Below are 9088 nucleotides of genomic sequence, written 5' to 3' on the forward strand. Positions count from 1 at the left end.
TACCACCAGATAAGGGTCAGAGATGAGGACATTCCCAAAACTGCCTTCAGAACGCGCTATGGTCACTATGAATATACCGTTATGTCCTTCGGACTAACTAACGCTCCGGCTATATTCATGGATTATATGAACAGAATTTTCCATCCATATCTGGATAAATTTGTTGTTGTGTTTATTGACGACATTCTTATCTATTCTAAGACCGAGGATGAACATGCAGAACACTTGCGAACAGTGCTACAAATTCTGAAGGATAGGAAGTTGTATGCCAAGCTATCCAAGTGTGAGTTCTGGAAGTCTGAAGTGAAGTTCCTTGGTCATGTGGTGAGTAAGCATGGAATAGCAGTAGATCCTGCTAAGGTTGAGGCGGTGATGAATTGGGAGCGACCAACTTCAGTGACGGAAATCAGGAGTTTCTTAGGTTTGGCGGGTTATTATCGGAGGTTCATTAAAGGATTTTCACAGCTCGCTTTACCCTTGACTAAGCTAACCAGGAAGGATGTTCCTTTTGTGTGGACTCCTGAGTGCGAGGAGAGTTTCCTTGCCTTAAAGCAGAGATTGACTACCGCCCCTGTATTAGTGTTGCCTGACCCGAGAGAACCATTCGAGGTGTACTGTGATGCGTCCTTGAAAGGTTTAGGATGCGTGTTCATGCAACATCATAAGGTTGTAGCTTATGCCTCACGTCAATTAAGACCTCATGAAAGAAACTATCCAACTCATGATCTGGAACTTGCGGCCATTGTCTTTGCCTTGAAGATTTGGAGGCATTATCTCTATGGAGTGAAATTTCAAGTCTTCTCTGACCATAAGAGTCTAAAGTATCTGTTTGAGCAAAAAGAATTGAATATGCGTCAGAGGAGGTGGATGGAACTTCTAAAGGATTATGACTTCGAGCTAAACTATCATCCAGGAAAGGCGAATGTAGTGGCGGATGCCTTGAGTAGGAAATCCCTATGTGCTGCTTGGATGATGCTAAGAGAGGAAGAGTTGTTGAGAGCCTTCCAAGGATTGAAACTGGGAATCAGAGAGGAGTTTGGGACTTTATGCCTAAGCCAGTTACAGATCTCAAGTGACTTCAAGGCTGAACTGATAAAGGCTCATCAGAATAACCAAGAATTGTATAAGATTTTGCCGGCGATTGAGAAAGGCAAGCAATGGAGAGTGTCAGAAGATAAAGATGGGTTGTGGAGGTTCAAGGGCCGAATAATTGTGCCAGATATCGGGGATTTGCGACAGAACATATTGGAGGAAGCACATAAGAGCGGGTTCTCCATTCATCCTGGAAGCACTAAGATGTACCAAGACTTAAAAACGATGTTCTGGTGGCCAGGAATGAAAAATGATGTGGCGTTACATGTTTCTAAATGCCTAACTTGTCAGAAAGTTAAGATTGAACACCAAAAGCCAGCAGGAACCCTTCAACCTTTGGAGATTCCACAGTGGAAATGGGAGAGCATTGCTATGGATTTTGTATTGGGCTTACCAAGAACTCGGACCGGTTGTGATGCTATTTGGGTGGTTATAGACCGACTGACCAAGTCAGCTCATTTTCTACCTATTCGGATAAATTGTTCTATGGAGGAGTTAGCACGCTTATATATAAAGGAAATTGTGAGGTTACATGGCGTACCTTCCACCATTGTATCGGATAGAGATCCTCGCTTTACATCACGGTTCTGGAGTGCTTTTCAGCGAGCTTTTGGCACCCAATTAAGCCTAAGCACTGCCTATCATCCTCAGACGGATGGCCAATCAAAAAGAACAATACAAACCTTGGAAGACATGTTAAGAGCTTGTGTTTTGGATCAACCGATGAGCTGGGATCGATATATGCCTCTAGTAGAATTTGCTTATAACAATAGCTATCATGCGAGTATTGGAATGGCTCCATATGAGGCTTTGTATGGAAGAAAATGCCAGTCTCCATTATGTTGGTACGAAGCAAGAGAAAAGAGCTTGATAGGACCGGAAATGGTAAGTGAAACCACTGAACAAATAAAGAGAATTCGGAGTCGAATGCTTGAAGCTCAAAACCGTCAGAAGAGCTATGCTGACCGAAGACGAAAGCCCTTAGAATTCGAGGAAGGAGAACACGTTTTCTTGAAAGTTACTCCGACCACTGGAATAGGGAGGTCCATCAAAACCAAGAAGTTAAATCCCCGCTACATTGGGCCATTCGAAATCCTGAAGAGAATTGGACCAGTGGCATATAAGATCGCGTTACCACCACATCTTTCGAACCTGCATGACGTGTTCCACGTATCGCAGCTTCGTAAATACACTTTTGATCCTAGTCATGTCCTAGAGCCGGAATCAGTCCAAGTGAGAGAAGACCTGACGCTTCCAGTAACTCCGGTTAGGATTGATGATACCAGCACCAAACGTCTCCGCGGAAAGGAAGTTTATTTGGTGAAAGTAGCTTGGAGTCGGGCTGGTATTGAAGAACATACCTGGGAGCTTGAATCAGAGATGCGAAAGGACTACCCACACCTCTTTTCAGGTAATTCCCTCTAAATTTTGAGGACAAAATTCCTAATTAGGTGGGTAGGATGTAAACCCCGCTAAAATCGGTAAATTATTAGTTAATAAATTGAATTTTAGTTAGGAATGCTAAAAATGCAAAACTAATATCAAAATAGGATAGGGCTCGTCGAAACGAAAATTTTGATACCAATTTCGAAAATTTGGCCCAAAAACGGACCGAAAGGGCCAAACCGGTTGAACCGGGGCCCAAACCGGCCCGTGGGTCCAACCGGACCCAAACACTTAAATGAGGCAGCAGCTCTTTTCTTCCTCACAAGCTGCTGCGACGCCATTACAGCAAGGGAGGGAGAGGAGATTCACAAACCCTCACCATTCCTTCCAACTACCATAACTTTCTCATCCGGGCTCCGATCGCCGCACCGTTTGCGGCCACGCGTCGGGCTTGTCGAGCTTTTCAATTTTATCCAAACAAAACAGTAAGTGAATCGGTTTTTCCTAGCTTCATTTCTGCTGGTATATGAATTTCGAGTTTAAGGTTTGAGAAACTCAATCCCTTTATGATTTTTTTATGTTTTAGGGGTTCACTAGACTTGATTTCTTGTGGGTATTGCCCAAGGATCAGTGGGTAAAGGTAAGAGATCTCAAACCCTAATAAAATTTCTGAATTTAGGCATTTGGGTATTGAGTTGTTATGTTGGATATGTTAATTGTGGTTTAGGTAATGTGTATGTGGATGTTGATACTTGTTGGAGGCTTGTTGGTGATCAAGCTTGGTTTGGGGCTGTTTGATTGAGTTTGGAGGGGCTGTAATTTTGAGTTGTGAGGCTGCCTTGGGTGAACTAAGTGATCGGCCAAGGTATGGTTTAAGTTTCGCACGTTTAATATTTACAGTATTATGAAAACTTAGGTTAGAAGAACCATAGGATAAGTTGAATTGTTAATGACATTAATGAGTAGCTTGGTATTGTTGTTAGTATAATTTTTGGTGAACATATATTGGGAATAGGAGGCCTTGAGGTTATTAATTTTATGCCCTTGGACTTGCTTATGAAGCATTGTGTTGGTGTTGGTATAGATTGATGATTATGGTTGATGTTTGTTCTTGAAAAATTGTTATGTGAATTGATGGTTTAACGCATGTATGAGAGTTGATGATGGCATTAATGGATTGGTAATATGTTGATGGAATATTGTGTGTGAACCCACGTGTTCCAGGTTGAATCTCGATACTCTGTTGACCCTACGTCGTAAGGGTGACCGGGCACGTATAAATTCCCGGGTATGGATATCCCCATTGAGCGATGATATGATAATTGAATGTGAACTCTATGCATAGACTCTTGGGGATGCACGACGAGGGACAGTCTAAGGTTTTCGGACTTGTCGGGTTGGCTGGATAACCGACAGATGGGCCCCATCAGCCATAGGACAGCATTCTCAGGACCGTATTTCTTATGCGCGTGGCACTTTTACCATGCTGAGAACCTCCGGTTCTCATTCCGTATTGTTTTGTTGTTTTTCAGATGCAGGTCGAGAGGCTCCTCGCTAGGCGTCTGGATTCTGGAAAGCGAAGTAGTTCTTGGGTGTATTTTGGTTTCTATTTGTATATATGTATATATATATGTAGCTCACTCTCCAAGTAACTTATGTATGCTGCTCCTCTTAGAGGTTGAGGGAGAGATAGGAGTTTACTTTGGTATTTTGGTATATTTTGGGGACACTTATGTATGTTTATATGTATATATGTATCCTCCGGCCAGCCTTAGCTTCGCAGGCTGAGTCAGAGGCTAGTTATGTTGTTCCTTGACTTTTCTTTATCCCTTCGTTTATTGTTTTATCATGTTCCTATTAGGTTTCTCGGCACACAAGTAATCCTATTCCTTGAGCGTTGCGCTTTTTGTTTTGCGATTCTTATTTACCCACTTTGTTTCAAGGCTCCTAGTATATTTTTTTTCAGTATTATATGTATATCTTTACTATTAGAGGTCTGTAATACCACACTACCTCTGTTCTATGACTTAAGCGTAAAACACTGTGTAGTAGGGTGTTACATATTACATACGAGAAACCAAAACCATGCCTTAGCCGATTTCTTTCCTAAGCCAAAAATACCCAAATTGATAAGGTCACAAGCCTTCAACACCAAAAATACAAGGCATAGCTACCGCACGGCTAATCATCTGTCGGTTCTTACTTGTGTCAAAATAGGATCTCTCTATCCTTTTGCACACTGTCACTGCGCCCAACATTCGTAAGTTTGAAACTCGTCACAGTCATCTCCTTCCAAATCCTACTCAAAATACCACAGACAAAGTTTAGACTTTTCAGATCTCAGGAATGCTGCCAATTAGTGCTAGCCTCTACCACGAAGGTTGTAATCTCACGGACTCGGTCCATGGATCAGAGACCCAAGAGATACACACTCAAGCTGTCGCCTAATGACTACGTTGAACTTAGATAGATTGGGAGTGGTTGTCAGTCATGCGTTCATAAAGTTGAGGATAATGATGAGTGTCACGGATCATCATATTCTCTATTTTGAAGTACGATTGAGTATCTTAGAATAGAATCAAGCGTGATTGAATAGAAAACAATAGTAATTGCATTAATCCATTGAGACACAACAGAGCTCCTCACCCCCACCTATGGGGTTTAGAGACTCATGCCGTAGAAGATACAATATGAGATGTAAAATGTCATGAGTTACAAAATAAATCTCTAAAAGTAGTTTTTATACTAAACTAGTAACCTAGTTTTACAGAAAATGAGTAACTAAGTGCAGATAGTGCAGAAATCCACTTCTAAGGTCCACTTGGTGAGTGTTTAGGCTGAGATTTGAAGATTTTACGTGCATAGACCATTCTTGGAGTTAAACGCCATCTTGGGTGCCAGTTTGGGCGTTTAACTCCAGTTTTGGTGCCAGTTCTGGCGTTTTACGCCAGAAAAGGGTCTCTGACAAAGTATGAACTATTAGAGATTGCTGGAAAGCCCAAGATGTCTACTTTCCAACGCAATTAAGATCGCTCCAATTGGGCTTCTGTAGCTCCAGAAAATGCACTTCGAGTTCAAGAGGGTCAGAATCCAACAGCATCGGCAGTCCTTTCTCAGCCTCTGAATAAGATTTTTGCTCAGGTTCCTCAATTTCAGCCAGAAAATACTTGAAATTATCGAAAAAACACCAACTCATAGTAAAGTCCAGAAATGTGATTTTTGCATAGAAACTAATAAAAATATAATAAAAAGTAACTAAAATGTATTAAAAACTTCCTAAAAATAATGCCAAAAAGCGTATAAATTATCCGCTCATCACCAGTTTAGAACTAGGTTTGTCTCTTGGCACCTATTTAACACTAAGGCAAGTTGATTAAGGCAATTAGGAAAGGAATCTCCAAAAACTGAAAAAACATCCATGAAGACTTCAATGAATTTTTCAATCATGTTTGAGAAAATAGACAACATGCATATTTGGAAAGTTGCAGGGGCATTGCACAATCCAAAAGGCATGCGCCTGTAAGCAAAAACTCCATATGGACAGGTAAATGACGTCTTTTCTTAATCTCTTGGATCAACCACTATTTGATTATAACCCGAATATCCATCAAGAAAACAGTAATATGTATGTCCTGCCAATCTCTCCAGCATCTAGTCCATAAAAGGCAGTGGGAAATGATCTTTTCTAGTTGCCTCATTGAGTTTCCTATAGTCAATGCACATCCTCCAACCTATTACTGTTCTTGTGGGGATGTGTTCGTTCTTCTCATTAGGTGCAACTGTGATCCCTCCTTTCTTTGGAACCACATGGACAGGGCTCACCCATGTGCTGTCGGAAATGGGGTAGATCACTCCTGCCTGCCATAGCTTATTAATTTCTTTTTGAACCACTTCTTTCATGACTGAATTCAATCTTTTTTGGGCTTGAATGGAGGGCATGGCATCATCTTCCAACAAGATCTTATGCATGCATATGGATAAGCTTATCCCTTTTAAGTCAGCAAGGGTCCATCCAATGGCATCTTGGTGCTTTTGCAACACCTTGATTAATTCATCTTCCTACTCTTGACTAAGGGAAAAGTTGATGATCACTGGGTAACTTCCATCGCTTCCCAAGTACGCATATTTGAGAGTAGGAGGCAATGCTTTCAGCTCCAGTTTGGGTGCTTCTTTTGCCTTTTTCCTCTCCTCCAATGTGCTTAGAATAGGCATTTCAACTGAATTAACATTAGCAACCTCAACATTTAACATGGACTCACCCTCTGTCAATCTTTCAAGTGCTTCTTCAAAGGTTTCTTGCACCACAGTTTCCACTGCATCTAGCCTCATATACTCTCTTAGTGACTCTGGTGGATAGCTCATGGCTTTGAATACATTGAACACCATTTTCTCATCATGTAGCCTAACGGTAAGTTCACCCTTTTGAACATCAATGATGGCTCCAGCGGTAACTAAAAATGGCCTCCCCAAAATTATTGAAGCCTTAGCTTCTTCCTCCATATCCAAGATCACAAAGTCAGCAGGGAAGATGAAGTCCTCCACTTTCACTAACAAGTCCTCTACTATTCCATGAGAAAATTTGAATGACCGATCTGCTAATTAGAGGGCCATTCTTGTTGGTTTGGCTTCTTCAATCTTCATTCTTTTCATCATTGTTAAGGACATCAAATTTATACTAGCTCTCAAGTCACATAAGGCTTTTTCAACTTTTATTTCCCCTATAATACAGGGAATTTGGAAGCTTCCTGGGTCCTTCAACTTTTGAGGCAGCTTGTGTTAGATGATAGCACTACATTCCTCAGTTAATACCACAGTTTTCTCATTCCTCCAGCTTCTCTTTTTGGTCATCAATTCCTTCATAAACTTAGCATAAAGTGGCATTTGTTCTAGTGCTTCTGCAAAGGGAATGTTGATCTGAAGTTTCTTGAAAATCTCCAAAAATTTTGAGAATTGGCCATCCTTTGCATTCTTCATTAGGCATTGAGGGTAAGGAGCATGTGGGATATATGGCTTTAGGACTTCTTTTTCTTCTGATGAACTTGAAGTAGGTGTTTGTACTTCTTTCTTGTCATTTGAACTATCCTCCTCTTTCTCCTCTTTAGTCTCCCTTGACTTCTCTTTCAATTCCCTTCCACATCTGAAGGTAATAGCTTTGCATTCCTCTCTTGAAGTTGTCTTGGTGGCATTACTGGAACTATAGCCAGAGGCTTGTTTGGATAGGTATTCAACTTGTGCTTCAAGCAGCATCTTAATTTTGCATATTTGATGTTACTTCTTCCCTGAATTTTTTCATGGCTTCAGAATCTTTGCAGAGATTAGCAATCATAGCTTCCATTCTGGCCAATATGTCTTCATCATGTGGTGATGTTTGGTTGTGATTAGGATGTTGAAGGTGGTTATTATGGTTTTGGTATGGTGGCTATGGATAAGTGTTTTGTGTGGCATGGTATGGTCTTTGGTTGGAGTTTTGGTGAGTAGAGTTGTTATACTGGGTTGGGTTTTGAGGTTTGTGGTCTTTGCCTTGGCTTTGTTGGTTCCTCCACCCAAAATTTGGATGGTTTCTCCAACCAGAGTTATAAGTTTTAGAATATGGATCATTAGCTTGCCTAGATGAATTTCCAAGGTAATTAGCTTCCTCCCAGTTAACTTCTTCTTCTGTCTCCAACTCTTCTTGAGGTGATGGTTGAGTGGGGATTGCTGCGGCCTGATTCTTCTCCATTTGCTTGGTCAATTCAGCTAATTGCATGGTGATCATCTTGTTCTGAGCCAGGATTACATCCATTTGGTTTAATTCTAGGACTCTCCGGTTGTTGCTTTGTCTGAGGCATAAAAGTACTCGTTATCAGCCACTGTTTCTATCACATCAATGGCTTCTACAATGGTCTTCTTTTTGTTGAGGGAACCTCCAGATGAGTGGTCTACAGCTTTCTACAATTCATGATTTAGCCCTTCATAGAAGATATGAATTTGCACCCACTCATTAAACATATTAGGGGGGCATTTCCTTGTCAAATCCTTGAATCTCTTCCAAGCTTCATAAAGAGTCTCACCATTCTGCTGTCTGAATGTTTGTAGTTCCGTTCTCAGCCTGTTTACTTTTTGTGGAGTGTAGAACCTTGTCAAGAATCTGCTCATTACATCTTCCCAGGTGGTCAAGCTTTCCTTGGGAAATGATTCCAGCCATTTTGATGCTTTGTCCCTCAAGGAAAATAGAAATAGTAGCAATCTATTGGTGTCAGGATGAACACCATTAGATTTAACAGTGTCACATATCCTTTGGAATTTAGTGAGATGCTTATTAGGATCCTCTTGGGCACTCCCTCCAAAAAAGCAGTTCTTTTGGACAAGAGTTATGAGCTGGGGTTTCAATTTGAAGTTATTGACATTGATAGTTGGCCTTTGAATGCTGCTAACACAGTTTCCTAGGTTTGGATTGATGTATGATTCCATAACTCTCCTCTCTTGTCCAGCAGGGTTGGCTCCACCTCTTCTGGCATGGTTATTCACCTCTCCTTTATAATGGTTTTCCATATCATCCTCTATGGTTATATCCAAATCTTTCTCCTCTTCTTCTGCACTAACAGCCCTCTTTTCTCTTGCTTCCTTCCTT

General features: G+C 41.1%; 1 protein-coding gene and 1 non-coding gene across 2 annotated transcripts; both read left to right on the plus strand.

The window, feature by feature from the left end:
* Nucleotides 1-2610: 2610 nt before the first annotated feature.
* Nucleotides 2611-4288, plus strand: LOC107474115 (uncharacterized). Its single transcript, XM_052257794.1, has 4 exons — nucleotides 2611-2621; nucleotides 2783-2963; nucleotides 3065-3118; nucleotides 4011-4288. Exons 1-4 carry the CDS (start codon nucleotides 2611-2613, stop codon nucleotides 4128-4130), a joined length of 366 nt encoding a protein of 121 aa, XP_052113754.1. The 3' UTR covers nucleotides 4131-4288.
* Nucleotides 4289-8460: 4172 nt separating this feature from the next.
* LOC127745398 (small nucleolar RNA R71) lies at nucleotides 8461-8568 on the plus strand. The gene has a single exon (XR_008006587.1). It is a non-coding gene; the product is annotated as a small nucleolar RNA R71 (small nucleolar RNA).
* Nucleotides 8569-9088: the final 520 nt, after the last annotated feature.

The sequence above is a fragment of the Arachis duranensis genome, chromosome 2, assembly GCF_000817695.3.
Source record: "Arachis duranensis cultivar V14167 chromosome 2, aradu.V14167.gnm2.J7QH, whole genome shotgun sequence".
In the NCBI taxonomy this organism is placed as follows: domain Eukaryota; kingdom Viridiplantae; phylum Streptophyta; class Magnoliopsida; order Fabales; family Fabaceae; genus Arachis; species Arachis duranensis.

Bases quoted from the DNA above. Each gene is read 5' to 3' on its own strand.
- LOC107474115 (XM_052257794.1), top strand. The intron at 2,964-3,064 runs GTAAGTGAATCG...TTTATGTTTTAG, and splicing joins AATTTTATCCAAACAAAACA to GGGTTCACTAGACTTGATTT. The intron at 3,119-4,010 runs GTAAGAGATCTC...GTTGTTTTTCAG, and splicing joins CCAAGGATCAGTGGGTAAAG to ATGCAGGTCGAGAGGCTCCT.